The 16283-nt window shown below is 42.1% G+C and overlaps 1 protein-coding gene across 1 annotated transcript in view; it reads left to right on the top strand.

The window, feature by feature from the left end:
• LOC111978289 (sodium/calcium exchanger 1-like) overlaps positions 1-7131 on the top strand; it is a 170827-nt gene extending 163696 nt beyond the window's left edge. The window contains 3 exon segments of the mRNA XM_024008266.3: positions 309-324; positions 327-582; positions 6492-7131. Coding sequence (XP_023864034.1) covers positions 309-324; positions 327-582; positions 6492-6868 — 649 coding nt within the window. The 3' untranslated portion in view covers positions 6869-7131.
• The last annotated feature ends 9152 nt before the right edge of the window (positions 7132-16283 follow it).

The raw sequence follows: 16283 nt of genomic DNA, 5'->3' as shown, positions 1-16283 counted from the left end.
ACACACACACACATACAAAGATGTTGTGTACCTGTTAGAGAGGATTGGCTCCATCCGAGGCCTCAGGCTATGATTACACTCTGACAAATTAGCCCCAATTTAAGAGCAGCAAAGCATCATCATCACAAAACATCACTTTGGCTCACTTATTTCACAAAACATAGTCTGGTGTTCAGTAAACGTTTGAGGAATATCATTCGTCTCAATACATCAACTAAACAATCGCACCCTTTACATATCCCTTCTCTTCATCCCCCTCTCCTCTCTCTTTCTCCTCATCCCCCTATTTCTCTCTTTCTCTCGGCCAGGTGGGATGACGATGATAAGAGTGCGGTGAGGAGAAGCTGCCGTCCTGCTTCGACTACGTCATGCACTTCCTCACCGTCTTCTGGAAGGTTCTGTTTGCGTTCGTGCCCCCGACAGACTACTGGAACGGCTGGGCCTGCTTCGTGGTGTCCATCTGTATGATCGGCCTGCTCACAGCCTTCATCGGGGACCTGGCCTCCCACTTCGGCTGCACCGTGGGCCTCAAGGACTCTGTCACCGCCGTGGTGTTTGTGGCCCTGGGGACCTCCGTGCCAGGTAATATTATAAACTAACCCTGGTGTTTATGCTAGATGTACTTGCTTTGTAATGTTGACAGTAGCACTCCTTTTACAGTACCGTTTAACCTAGATGTACTACTATGTAATGATTGTGGTAACGTTCTTCCTACAAAAGTCATGATTCAATCCATATCGCGTAAATTCATCACTACAGCGTGATTGAAATGTAAAGGTGATGTTCTCGCGTTGGCAGAGACTGCGTTCACGGTAAACGCTGTGTACGTCGGCTCAGTCTGAAATGATCTTCACATTTCAGTCATGCTATAGCGCTGAAATTCCGCGATACAGATTGAATCGAGCCCTTAATCGCTCCAAACACGCCCAGTGTCCAGTGTTTACCTCCTACATTTACATTTACATTTACATTTAAGTCATTTAGCAGACGCTCTTATCCAGAGCGACTTACAAATTGGTGCATTCACCTTATGATTTACTCCACACCATTCATTTACACTGCTTACACCCCAGCTAGATACTGTTACATGTATACATGACATGTTAGTCGGTGGCTGATGCTCTGTTCCTGAGCAGTTTAACATCACTGTATACAAGTCAGCGAGTTGAACAAGAGCCTAAATAAATACACATGGAACATCAGTTCAACCCCTCACAGCTACCATGGCATAAACCTCACACTCCTATGATGAATAATAGTGCACAACCATAAGTGTGTGGAATGGAAAAGGTTGAAACAGAGTAATTGCTAGCAGGAGAGATGTCAGGCGTGGGTTAGCCCAGAAGATGGCTGATGTCTTTAGAGGCAGAAGATGGGCAGTGACTCAGATGTGGAGCCAAACACACACACGCGCACACACACACACGCACACGCACACACGCACAGCACACACACCACACACACACACACACACACACACACACACACACACACACACACACACACACACACACACACACACACACACACACACATACATACAGATACACACACTGTTCTTTGCAATTTGGACTGTTGCAGCAGCCTGACTTGCTTAAGTCTTCGACCTTCCCCCGGGTGTGACTGCATGTTTCTCCATGAGTTTCTCCATGGGTTTCAAACTCTGTGCAGAGTACACACCCACAGTCTCACACACACACACACAGATTAATAGCTTTCAACTGGGACTGATACAGTGCTTAGCTAATTAGCTAATTAGCTCTCGGTTCATGTATTGTACACTGAGCTGCTTCACAGACCTGCTGACCAGCCAGCCACTGTAACTCACTCAGGACTCACCGCTCTGACACTTCTAGACATTACTCCTGAAACACTGTTCCCCTCACTTCACTAATACTTTAAACCCCATTTCACAAGCACAAAGGACAAAGACGTGTAAAGAAACAGTACAAGCAGTCAATATTCTTTGTGTCTGTCATTCTGTTTGTTTGCACAAGGCATGTTGTGTGTGCATGGGTAACTTTCCAACAGAGTACACACGTTTGTAGTGGCTTCCTAATTTGAACCCTGCCTCCCCATGTTCACACAGACACACACACCGCTGCACTGCTTCGCCACCCATGTTCATTAGTATTGAGTCATTTTTCATGGGGATCAGGTGTTGTGCAGTGTCCTGCCCTTTAGAATATGATGCATTACTCTACACAGGAGCGATAACAATAACCGAGGGGGTTAAGCTAGCATTAGCCGCCGTAGCGCTGTGCTGCTGTGCTGCTGTGCTGCTATGCTGCTGTGCTGATGTGTAAATGGACCCTGCTGGAGCCCTCACACCACGCCTCTCGCCCCACTGTAATTATAGTCAATACAAAGGCACGCCACAGCCACACGTCTCAATGAGCCTCGTTTGTCATGGTTAGTGAGCCAGAGAAGAACATCAGCAGCCCATATAAAAGTAACATAGAGGGAGGTCAGATGGTGTGTGTGTGTATGTGTGTGTGTGTGTGTGTGTGTGTGTGTGTGTGTGTGTGTGTGTGTGTGTGGGTGTGGGTGTGGGTGTATGGGTGTGGGTGTATGGGTGTGGGTGTGTTTCAAAATAAATGGAGTATGATAAAGAGCACACTGAGGAGAATATGTAAATCTCTGCATTTAATCATGCAATACAAAAGTGACCCTTGTATTGTATATATAGAACACCTAAAGGTACATTAATCTCTAGGGTGTTTTCCATCCTACATGGGGCATGGCTAATGTAAGGTTGATTAATAAGACTGTAGGTAGAGTGTTGAACAACCCTTCCCAGGCACACTGCCCCCTCGGGCTCACACACAGACACACTCACACACACACGCACACGCACACGCACACGAACACACACACACACATCTGAATATTTGAGAATTTCCTCAGAAAGCTGCAGGTCTAAATATAGGTCCAGCTGTTGTCACGTCCCTCTCTCTCTGGCCAATTATCACCGCCACCTCTGTGTTGACGTTTACTACTTCACAAAGTGGAGTCTTTCTGGTTTGTGCTCTCGCTGTGCTAGGTTGATACACTTTGAAGGTGTGATGGAAAACGACTGAGTATTTAGTGAAATTCTCTCCCTGTTTTTTATCAGTGCAGGTAGAGAGACTTTTAAAGGTGTCTTGCTATTGCCACGAAACGATTGTTTCTAGTGCTATGGACTACTCCTCTATAGGGCCTTACTATGCAAACAGCCAACGGCTGATAGAATGGGAGATCAATCCAAGATGCCGTCTGTAGGCGTGAGCATGACATTCAACATGGAGGTGTGGATAGATTACGGGGTGCACTGTCACAGTCATTCCTAACACATCTAGAGAAAAGAGAAGCTCGCTACTGTCCTTCCTGACTCACTAGAACCATGATTGGATAGCAGGAGTGTGGGAGCATCAAGTCATGTGAGAACACTCCCAGCACACAGGAAGTGAAGTCATCACCATCACTTCCTCCTGGCCTTGCCAGGAAGGGAGAGCAGCGACGGACAAGGCCATGGAGGCCTAATTGCCATAGTAACCGATATAGCCATTAACGGCAGCTGCGGCAGAGAGAGGCTGCTGCTGCATGTTAATAGTGCCGGAGAGAGCAGCAGATGTGTAGTAGGCAGTTAAATGGCTGGTGATTGTAGGGCTTGTCAAAGATAACAGTCTCCACTGTGACTGTGTGATGTCACAGCCAGGAAGTGATTAGCAGGCAAGCTCTTATCATAGAGATGGAACTGGGAGGTGTAAAACAGTCTCAGGAGCTTATGCCTTCTTCTATCTGCTTTAGAAAAGCCATTATCTTGGAGGTAGAGAGGAGCTAGGTTTTCCTGTATACGGTCTTGATAGGGCAGAGGAGATTGAATATATGGTGTAGGATAGAGAGGAGCAAGAAGAAGGACAACACAGATGCTCTCTCTGCCCACACACACACTGCTCGCTATCCTTACACAATCACAGCCGCCAATTGGACTGCAGTGCGTGTGTGTGTGTACCACTGCCTGGGGTTGGAAACTGAGCACACACGAGCACACAGCCCACACACACGCACGAGCACACACCATGCAGGTACAAACAATCACTCTATTTCATCTGACAGTACATACTGTGCAATTCTAGGTCCGACAGTCATACACTCCTCGCTACACAAATGCCCCTCCCATATCAAAGGGTAGCTGCAGTAGTCCCCACCCTGTTGTGTGTGTGCTTGCATGCATGTCCCTTTCTATAGATGCTCTGGTTTGTGTTGTCGAGAACTGTGAGGCTGTGGCGTTCCCAGTGTCCCCTCCCCTCCCTCCGTTCCCTCCATCCCTCCTTCCATTCTCAGTGAAGCTGCACAGTATGATGATTAGTGCAGACATTTACGAGGCAACCCCTGTATGTTCTGCATCAGCCTTTCGCCACTCCACAGCTCTCTCCCGTGTCTTTCTGTCCGTCCTGCTTTTGTCCTCACCCTGCATTCTGCTCAGGGGATCCGACCACACTGTTATCAGAGAGAGAGAGAGAGAGAGCCTTTTGTCCAGTCTGCCGCACAAAGCCTGCTGCACTGCCAACGCCTGGCTCAGTCTACTGTACTGCAGCTCTCTCTCTCTCTCTCTCTCTCTCTCTCTCTCTCTCTCTCTCTCTCTCTCTCTCTCTCTCTCTCTCTCTCTCTCTCTCTCTCTCTCTCTCTCTCTCTCTCTCTCTCTCTCTCTCTCTCTCTCTCTCTCTCTCTCTCTCTCTCTCTCTCTCTCTCTCTCTCTCTCTCTCTCTCTCTCTCTCTCTCTCTCTCTCTCTCTCTCTCTCTCTCTCTCTCTCTCTCTCTCTCTCTCTCTCTCTCTCTCTCTCTCAGACATCTAAACACACCACACTATCCAGCTAGCTAGAGCATTCTCTGTAGAGAGAAGATTGAAGACGTTGCGAGTTTTAATGTCACATGCACAAGTACAGTGAAAATGTCTTTCTTGCTAGCTCTAAACCCAACAATGCCGTAATCAATAACAATGTAATACTACAAATATCAAGGTAGAACAAAAACACGCAAGAAATAATAAGAACTGTCATTGAACAATAAATGGGCCAGAAGAAGATTTAACCAATCAATTTATTCATAGAGACAGACAGAGATAAATAGACGAATATCTCAGTTAAACTGTTGTGTGGATGGCTGCTTCATGACTCTGTACATAGCTCTAATACTTTAAATAACAATTCACCCATTCTGAATGTTATAACATTTTTGTGCATCTCTGAGCGATGTTCTATCGAATCCCAGGGTCATTTCATGTTTTCATGTGCATTACAGCCGCGGTACGGCGAGTTTTGCATCGTATGATAGAACATTGCTCAGAGATGGACAAAAATGATGTAACATAAAAAAATGGGTTATACATTTACTTTATGTTTTTCAATCGTATTTCTTCCTGGGTCTTGGTCCAGTGGTTTTCCAGCTCAGTGCAAGGCCCGAGTGGCCCGAGTGGCCAGAGTGGCCAGTCGGCAGGCATGGGATCAAGGGACAAGTCCCTGTGAGTACTATCCAGTCACTGGACATGAGATGGATTATTTTTAAGTGATGAATCTTCCTCAGTTACACGTTACAGCTCTCAGACCAGTCATTGCTCAGCATCTGTTCTAAATCAACCACAGCTACTTTATTCACGATTGTGGTCCAGTAACGTCCACACTTGTATGCCCATGTCGGTGCCCGTCTTGTGCCATGTTGAAGTCAGCAGAGCTAGATTCCCAGTGAATAGTGCCACTCAGGGCCAATGACCATGGTATCATGTCCAGCTGGCTAGAGCCTGATGCCAGCTCAGTGAATGGAGTCACCCTGAGGAGTACTTTGTCTCAACCTGGCCTCCCTCGCTCTTTCTCGGGCACCAGGAAAATAAAAGGGAAGGGTGCACAAAGGAAGTGAGGAAGGACCGAGGGACAGAAAGGGGAATAAAACAGAGTGCTCTGTCACTTGCCAATGAAAGACATCTCAACCATTAGACTGGTTCCTTGACTTTCTATGGAAGCACATTCTCCTGGCGAGGTAACGGCAACTTAGCATAAACAGCTGGCTCCACTCCAGAGATTGAATGGTGTCTTCCTGCTGGGCTGCTGTTGTTCCTACAGCAGACTGTTTAAATCCAGACACATAGACGGCCATTTATGGAGAAGGTTGTGTGCTTGCCTCGGGTATTGATCTGGGTCTGGGGGAAAGAGACCCAGACAGAAGACTTCTGCTGAGACGGAGCTCCTGTCACTGCAACGGTGACAATTTTGCTCCCTGATTATAGTCTGCAGACATTACATTGAATTATGTCTTATGAAACAATGCTGTTCAGTGTTCTTTAGACTTTTAATTAATATTGAGCTTTTTTGTTTTGCCTGTCACCCTTTACCCACACCCTCTTCCCCATACCCCATCACCATTAATTCCCCCAATCCAATAACCTTTTCCCAATCGTTATTGAATCACACACACAACACCCTCCTCCCCTCCATCCTCTCTTCCCTTTCTTCCAGACACCTTTGCCAGTAAGGTGGCAGCCATCCAGGACCAGTATGCTGATGCATCCATCGGCAACGTGACGGGCAGCAACGCGGTCAACGTGTTCCTGGGCATCGGCGTGGCCTGGTCCATCGCCGCCATCTACCACAACTCCAAGGGCAACGACTTCAAGGTAGACCCGGGGAGCCTGGCCTTCTCCGTCACCCTCTTCACCATCTTTGCGTTCATCTGTGTCGGAGTGCTGATGTACCGGCGGCGGCCTTCGATCGGCGGCGAGCTGGGAGGTCCGCGGACTCCCAAGATACTGACCACCATGCTGTTTGTCAGCCTGTGGCTGCTGTACATTCTGTTCTCCTCACTGGAGGTCTACTGCCATTTCAAGGCCTTCTAAACAGCTACAAACTTAAGAACGCCCTAGAAGAGCTAACCGCAGACAAGGAGGCAACAGCAACAGTGAAAAAAGTTTTTCTCTTGTCGTTAATAACCCCGACCCACCCCACCATTTCCCCCTTTTAAGAAGTGAAAGATCCCTCCCCTAGTGCTTAAAGGATGAGACTGGTTGTGCAGGCGAGGAGCGGCCTGTCAGCGCTGGGACAGAGACACCTCTGAAGTCTGTAGAATGACAGTGTGCGTGTGTGTGTGTGTGTGTGTGTGTGTGTGGTGTGGTGTGGTGTGTGCGTGGGCGTAAATGCGTGAGCGTGCGTAGCACGATGCGTGCGTGCGTTGCGTGCGTGCGTGCGTGCGGCGTTGCGTGGCGTGCGTGCGTGCGTTGGGCGTGCGTGCGTGTTGTAAGCTGTTTGTTATGTCTCTCACTACCCAGCAACCAGATAGAAACAGCATCGTAGACGCCTGGCGCTCATTTCAAACTAAACACTAGACATTTGAGTGAAATCCTTTAATAATTCCCATGCCATCATTATTGATATGTATATGCATGAACATCAAAAGAAACAAAGATACGGCTGTTCGCAAACATAGTGGGTGGGGAGTAACAGGTACTTTTGAAGAAAGTCTCTTGTCTGTGTGTTAGTCTTAATAAATCTCAGTTAGGGCCTGGCTGCAAGAGCTGCTCACCACCTTCTGACCCTCGGTTTGATCCCCAGTAGAACATCTGATTAGGTTTCCTCTGTTCTTTTATCTTGCTGTAGATGTAGTTGTGTTAAAGGAGTTTAGCATACTTTTACCTTTAAGGCCATATCGTGATTGAATGGCCAGCGTTACCATTTTAACTGTCAGATAACTCGTTGTCAACTTACATTATCATTTTCAAAACTATCCCAAGATCGCATTTCCAGTTGAGTCAATAGGGGTTTCACCACCACCATGCTTGATTCAAATTGCAATAGAATGCAGAGAGACCGTACTGGATCGCCTTCTGCATTAGCTCCATCCATTGGCTACACATCTTTCAGCAGCCTCTCACCATTGGCTCTTTCTCTCTATCTTTGTGTCTAAGCTCCTACCAGACTGGTCTTTTTATCAGTCCCAGTCCTCAAGGGCTCTACAGTCAATTCTTAACCACTAACCCTAACCAGAAACCCTTTACCCCTCACCCCTATCATAAACCCACCCTCAACACTAAACCCTCACCCTCTTTCTCTCTCCACTGAGCTGCACATCTTCATTTTTTAAACATTAAATTGAATATTTCAATAAACAATATCTTAAACATAAAATACATCAATTGTAATGGTGGACAGAAGTGTAGATTAAACGGTTGCTATAATGCAGTAGCTATAGGGACATTTTACAGAAGTTCAAAGTGAAGCTGGTGAGAAATACATTGACTGAGTATTTTCTATTTTCTGAGGTAAAGGCTTTTGTCTTAATGATGCAATCTTTTTAATCCATCTTACTGCCAGTCTCCAGATATAAGGGTTTACATTCAAGACTGTTACTCCACATCAGGCAGGTCAATCAGTGTGTGGAAGAGGAAGACGGTCCACATTATTTGATGAATATACCCCGAGTTTCCTACTGAGTTTGTTTAATACACTATACTTGATGTGTAACGTAACAATGAAGTAAAAGTAATCATAGTTGTAGTTTGGTTTTAGAAAATTCAGATTTAGTCTTGTTCTTGTCATTTCTCACCACAAAATTTGCAGCCCCTGAGAAGGTTCCATCTAGATTAAAGTACTTATATGGAAGCCAAGTGGAGTTTACTCCTATTTTGCCAAAGGGAACTATTTCTAATGGAAACTCCAGTAACAGCTTAGCCAGAATATGAGTGTGTCTTCTAACACACTGACGTTTCTTAACACCACCAAAAAGATCCCTGTGCGGTACCAAAAGCCTTGGTATTGTTTTACCTAAACAGAACATTTCTAATTCCTAATTTGGATAAAAACATTCACATTTCGTGGAGATGGGTTGATGTTTCGAATTGAAGGAAAAACATTGCACTGGTTCCCGTGTTTCTAATGAAAAGGATGACATTGCTTATATGCTGACGATGACTCTGCTGTTACATGATTATACATTATGACCTTTCTCTGATCTGAAAAGGTTACTATGACATTGAAATACTAAAAAAGACCTTTCCTCCAACCCTAATACTCAACTAACCAACTACAAATGACAAGAAGAGGAGGAGGAGAAAGAAAAAACATGTGAAGTACAGCCATACATTGTGTACTGGTGCAGTGAAGCACAAGGACTTCTCCTGCCCAGCATGTGTTGCTATAGTGTGCATCTGCACTGTGACTGTGCAGCATCTCTCTGTGTCCTCCACCCTCCCCACATGCCATGTCCATATTTTGGAATGTTAATCGTTAATTAATGTGCAACTTGTTCACACTGTGCATGAATGATAACATGTCTGTATATACTAAGCAGTATCCCATTCGTTGATGTTGACGGAGGTTTGAATGTTGTATAGATTTAGACTTTTTTTTTTTAATGTACTATAACCTAATGTTTTATTTTAAGTTGAATGATGTATTTGGTAACTTGCACATTAAATAAAAAAAGGCAATATCTGCTGTTGTTGAATGAGGGTGAGAACTTAACGAGTTACGTATCTTAAGGGAGTTGCATGGGTATTTGTACAAAAGACAATGCTTGCTTATAATGACATGGCTGGTTGTATTATTTGACAGTGTAAAGGCTATTTTGTCATTGAAGAGATAATATGTGTATATACTGTACATTGTTACGAGAGAGAGGTCTGATACCTCCACATATCTTAGTGAATTCTACATATTTATTTTAAAACCCTCACTAAACTCAAGAATGACAAATATTGCCTTTTTGGAGAAGTAGTTTGCTTAAATGCTGGTTTTGCTCTCTCTTTTCCTTCCGTGCTGAGCAGTGTTTCGTCTTAGATAGCTGAAAAGTGTGTCAGTTCTTCATGCGGGGTGGATTCCTTCTTCAACTCAAGATCTGTCTGTCTGTCAACCTGGTATGTGCCCACCCATCTGTCTCTCTGGCTGGCTGGTACTGTACCTGCCTATCTGTCTCTGTCCCTGTTCAGTGTCTGTCTGTCTGTCTGTCTGTTGGTACCTGAGGTGCGTCATCTGATTTACACCACCACCGCCCGCTGCTCAGATGGACCGTCGTTTTTCAGGGTTCCAATATATTTCACTTTCTCTCTTTCTTTTCCCTCCTTGCATTCACACTTTCTCTCTGTTTAGCTCTCTCTCTATCCTCTTTAACTTTCTCTCAATCTTAACCTCTCGATCTGTTCTTTGCTTGCTGTCTCTCTTTAACAGGGTTTAGTTTGCTATTTGTTTTGTCTTTTTGTTTGATTTTGTTTGATTCTAATTGATAGAATATCATGAATTTGTCTTATTTTGTTGGTGTCGTCTGTGTTTTTTCTTTGTGTTGCACAAACGAATAGGAAGACACTACACTAACTGTGATTACTCTACATGGTACACTTCTAACACAGAAAATAAAGTTTGGAATACCCTGTTTCAAAGACCCCTGAGTGGAGTTGTTTTGTGGGTCTGCATGTGGAGCGAAGTGTGCTGTGATGTTAGTGTACATTTTAGTGTTCTTAAAACTGTTGAAATGCATCAGAAAAATGAGTCGCCTTTATGCTTCCTAATTGTAGTTCATCCAGTGTCCATCCACACGTTGATGTCATTCTTCGCTCTAGCCTTCAAACACAAGAGCACCTGCAATGAAGTGCTCTCCATGTCACATTGCAGGTTGTGAAATCTTCAAGTGTGTGTGCGTGCGTGTTTAGGAGACGTTTCCCTCAGCTGGATGAAGTGTGTTTTAAAATGTAGAGAGTTCACTACTGGGAAGTCTGGGACAGAGCCACTCAACAGCGAAACTGTTAATCAACCTGAGTGTGAAATTGGGCACCACACTTCGCCTCTCCCAGAATAGTGTTGATTACTGTAGCAGAGAGAGAACCTTATCCACCTCCCTCTCTCCATCCCCCTCCATCCATCTTCTCTCTCTCTCGCTGTCCCCTTTCAATCTCTTGTCTCTCCCAAGCGGGGAAAAATATATATTTTAGTATATTACAAGTATATGAACGTAATGTAATAATATACTTCATATATGATATGTCTTTTTCTAGTATATCTTAAGTATACTATAAATAAAATATCATTATACTTCAACACACTTATTAAAAGTGTACTTTAAATTCATATTTTTTTCAGTCTTTTAGTATACGTATACGTAAAGTGCTATACAGAAACCCAGCCTAAAACCCCAAACAGCAAGCGATGCAGATGTAGAAGCACGGTGGCTAGGAAAAACTCCCTAGAACGGCAGGAACCTAGGAAGAAACCTAGCGAGGAACCAGGCTCTGAGGGGTGTCCAGTCCTCTTCTGGCTGTGACGGGTGCAGATTGTAACAGTACATGGCCAAGATGTTCAAACATTAGATGACCAGCAAGGTCAAATAATAATAATCACAGTGGTTGTAGAGGGTGCAACAGGTCAGCACCTCAGGAGTAAATGTCAGTGGCTTTTCAAAGCTGATCATTCAGAGTTAGAGACAGCATGTGTGGTAGAGAGAGAGAGTCAAAAACAGCAGGTTCAGGACAAGGTAGCAAGTCCGGTGAACAGGTCCACGCAGACACATCAAAGAAACAGTACATTCGTCCTTCTGAACTGAGCTGCAGGACAGGAATGAAACTGCTCAGGGATGATTGTAAAACAGTTCAGTGGCTGTGATGGGAGAAAACTGAGGATGTATCAACAAAAATCCACAATAATGATTTAAATGACAGAGTAAAAATAATAATACAAATATACAGAATAAAAAATATTCCAAAGCATACATCTTGTATGCAACAAGGCACTAAAGTAATACTGCAAAAATATGTTTTTGCCTAAATTCAAAGCCTTATGTTTGGGGCAAATCCAACACAGCAACTGCTGCCTTATTTTCAAGCATGGTGTTGGTTGCATCATGGTATGGGTATGCTTGACATCGGCAAATATGGGGAGTTTTTCTGGATAAAAAGAAATGGGATGGAGCTAAGCACTTTACAACAAACACTGGGAGAGGAATTCACCTTTCAGCGGAGTAATAACCTACAACATGAGGCCAAATCTACACTGGAGTTGCTTACCAAGAAGACAATGAATGTTCCTGAGTGGCCGAGTTACAGTTTTTACTTAAATCTGCTTGAAAATCTGTCAATATTTGAAAATTGCTGTGTAGCCATGAGCACCAACATGTTGACAGAGCTTGAAGAATTATGAACAGAATAAAGGTATAATATTGCACAATCCAGGTGTGTAAAGCTCTTCTAACCCAAGAAGACTCATCACTGTAATTGCTGCCAATGGTGTTTCTAGCATGATTTGACTCAGGGTGTAACGTCTGCTTCCAACTCACACCCTCAAACACCTAGATCCCCTGAACACAGCTCACTTTCCAGCTCATACTCTCAAACACCTAGATCCCCTGAACACAGCTCACTTTCCAGCTCACACCCTCAAACACCTAGATCCCCTGAATGCTCTCCAGTTCCCAATCACCTGAATTCTAATCACCCGTTCACACACCTGTATGTCATTACCACACTATTTAGTTCAGTTCTTTGCATCCTATCATTGTGAGGTATTGTTTGTTTTGTGACCACCATCTTTTGGAACGTTGGGTTTCCTGATCGCCCGGACTACGTTACTAGCCTTTTCCCTGCCTGTACTGTTGCCCTTTTGGTCACCCTGTGTATGACCTTCTGCCTGCCCCTGGACCCAGCTACCTGCCTCCTCCTGTGGTACTTTGCAATAAACACCTGCTGCGCCCTGCGCTTGAAACCAGCTCTCTGTCTCCCCTTGTGTTCATTACACATGGAGCTGAATACTTCTGCAATAACTTAGTTATTTAACTTCTATCAATCTTTGCAAAAAAATAGCACTCTTCCAGTTTGAAATTAGAGTATTTTGTGTACGTAGACAGTTGACAAAACATTCCAATTAAATACATTTTAATCCCACTTTGTTACAACAAAATGTTAATTAATCCAAGGGTGTCACACCAGCTCCCGCTCTCCCTCTCTGGCGCTCGAGGGTGCCAGGCTGTCCTTCATTACGCACACCTGTCACCATCATTACGCACAGCAGTGCTCATTGGACTCCCCTGGACTCCTTCCCTTTGTTGATTGCCCTGTCTATAACTGTCTGCTCCCACGTTTGTTCCCTGTATATGCATTAATGTTGTTATGTGTTCTTGTCCAGACGCTGTCCTGTTCCATTCCATGTCCGTTTATAATTAAATGTTCACTCACTGTACCTGCTTCTTGTCTCTACCAGCGTTGATTCTTGCACAAGGGCTATGAATACTTTTGCAAGACACTGTAGTTTCAGCGCTAATAATGAGTTTAAAGTACTTTCTGAATTTCTGTTCAGAAGAGTGCAGAGAAAGTTGACAATGATAATGGTTGTTTATTGCACAGCTGATGAACATGCTTCCTGAGAGTATACTTTTTCATATCTCACGAAAATATACTTAAGTATACTTAAAAAAAAAGCAAATTTCACTTAAATGTCCACAAAATATATTTAAAGTGTACTTTCAAAAACTAATTTGCACAAAGATGTATATATTCCCCAGAATCCTTTTCTGCAGATGAAGTTTTGATTTATAATATGATATTGTTTCTCATATTTAGCTTATTCACATGTTTTTATGTTCATTTTCAAATTTAATAATGCTGTACTTTTAATTACACATTACATATTACACATTACACATTTTATTGAAATGTTAATTTATTACTGTAATGTGAACATCTGAAGTGAGAAATGCCAATGGTGCACAGTTCTCAAAAGTGTTACTTGTAAATTGCTGCTCCAGGAATGGCTGAAGATTTGCAACATTTACCTGGCGATAACTCTGTAAAAGCACTGCTGGGTGATTTAAGAAGGCATAGTCAATCGATCAATAATATAATAATACTCTTAGAAAGAAAATATTTTTTACCTACAATCTGTAGAAACTATGAGAATAGAAAGGTTCAGAACTATTGTGAAACATCACAGTCCATATATGGCAAATAGAAATAAGAACTGGATGGTGTTCAGAGATCAAATCAAACTTTTTTTGTCACATGCACCGAATACAATTGTAGACCTTACGGTGAAATGCTTACTTACAAGCCCTTACAAGAAGAGTTAAGAAAATATTTACCAAATAATCTAAAGTAAAAAAATAAAAATACAAATAGATGGGAGGGGTTAAGTGGAGCTGAAGGCTGGGACAAAAAATAAGATAACTGATGTAAAATATACTGTGACTGTAAAATGTATATAGGTTCAGAACTTTTGTGAAACAGCATAGTTGAAAAATATATTGCAAATAGAAATCAAAACTGGATGGTCTTCAGAGATAGAGGGGAGGGGTTGAGGGTAGCTGAAGGATGGGACTAAAAACAAACAAAACACACAGTACTAGTCAAAAGTTTGGACACACCTACTCATTTAAGAGTTTTTCTTGATTTTTACTGTTTTTTACATTATAGAATAATAGTGAAGACAAACTATGAAATAACACATATGGAATTATGTAGTATCTAAAAAAGTGTTAAACAAATCAAAATATATTCTCTCAACCAGCGTCATGAGTTAGTAACCTGGAATGCATTTCAATTAACAGGTGTGGAAAAAGTCAAGGGGTCTGAATACTTTCCGAATGTACTGTATGTATAAGCTTTAAGTGTTGTTGTCCATTCATTTACTCTAATTAAGGGAGGGGTGGTAGGGTTAGAGGAAAATAATCAAGGAAAAAATGTATTTAAAAAATCAATATTTTCTATATATATTTACAACAAAAGATATATGGGGGACTGGAAATGCTGCAGACAATTACATTGATAGAAGCCACAATCTATCTGCAATAATAAAGCTGACCTACCCCCTAAACAGTTTTAAAATGCTGCTCCTGCCACAACAGCTTTGTAAATAGCATGTTAACATTGGCTGAGAAGATGCCTTGGTCAATCAAGGTAACCTTTAAATGGTTAATTACAATAGATAATGTGGTTAATGAGTAGAAGTGTATTTGTAAAAATATACAATAGGAATGCTAATTCAAATACCATTTTAGTATATTTCTAATTTATGAGAAATATACATAAAATGTGCTTAAGGTGTATTGAAAGTATATTTGTTTTGCTCTTTATCTAATATACTAATATACTTAAGTACAAAAAAAGTGTCCTAATTTAGATCATTTTAAATGTATTTAATATACTTAAATGCTAATAAAATAATAAAATTGACATTAAATGTATTTAAGTTTTCCAATGATTTTAAATATACTTAACATATATCAATGAAGTATGAATTAACTATATCAAAAAAAGAAAAAAATCTCTTGTTTATTTTATATGCTGTTTTTATGTCTCAGATGTGAAGAGCATTCATTATCTGTAATAATTTACATATACAATCAACAGTTTAATTGTAATGTGTTATGTTGGAAAAGGAAACAAGAATATGATGCTTAAAATGTAATTGAACTAATGTGATCCTTTCACAATGTCTACATTAACCACTCTCTTAAAGGTTACAATGATGTACAGTAATACATCATGTGTATAGAAGCTTATTTTCCCTTTCTGTCGATGTTTATCACACTTCACCGTGCATACTTGTGTGTCAGAGGGATAATGAGTGTGTCAGAAGGACTGAAGGTGACACACTGATTGTTTGTCTTTTTTAATGAATCCTTTATTTGTTTACCTAGGCTATGAGATGAAAGATCTCCCGTCATATAATGTCATGAGCGTTACTTCCTGTCTTATTGGTACTGAAGTATTTCCCCAATCTTTCTGAGACATGTTCAAAGAAAGAAACACAGGTGTGAAGACGTGTGAATGCACTATGCGCAGAAAGAGCTAAAAAGCAACACAATTGTGTTCAGTTTGTCACAACATTTTATGTTGCTAACTTGATGAATACTGTCATTTTTCATTGTCCCCATTATAAAAAGTGTTTCTGAAGTATTTACCATTGTATTAACATTAATTAGGCGTTACTTCCCCTATTCATTTGTGTGCGGGTTGCTCGGCTGTCACTTTTGATTTCCAAACGGGCACCTCAAAGGACGTCCAGGTTTTTATCTACAAGAAGCGCAGACGTCTGTTTGACAAGTCGAAATAAATGTCATCTCTGGAATATAGAAACATTCACCGTCAGAAATCATAACTACAGAAGAGACAGTTACTCAGCACAAAAATGATTGAATCGGGGGTTATACAGGAAATGTGACAAATTATTCCATTTCTGTTTCAACTTCAGACAGTTTTCTGCACTTCTATTATTGTATTACTTTGTTTCTTTTGAATGGAAAGTAGACGGTCTGGTTTTAATCCCAGAAAGGTTGACAGG

Source organism: Salvelinus sp. IW2-2015, linkage group LG18, assembly GCF_002910315.2.
Source record: "Salvelinus sp. IW2-2015 linkage group LG18, ASM291031v2, whole genome shotgun sequence".
Taxonomy (NCBI): domain Eukaryota; kingdom Metazoa; phylum Chordata; class Actinopteri; order Salmoniformes; family Salmonidae; genus Salvelinus; species Salvelinus sp. IW2-2015.
The sequence above is the reverse complement of the archived record's forward strand: the minus strand, read 5'-3'. Positions and strand labels throughout refer to the sequence as shown.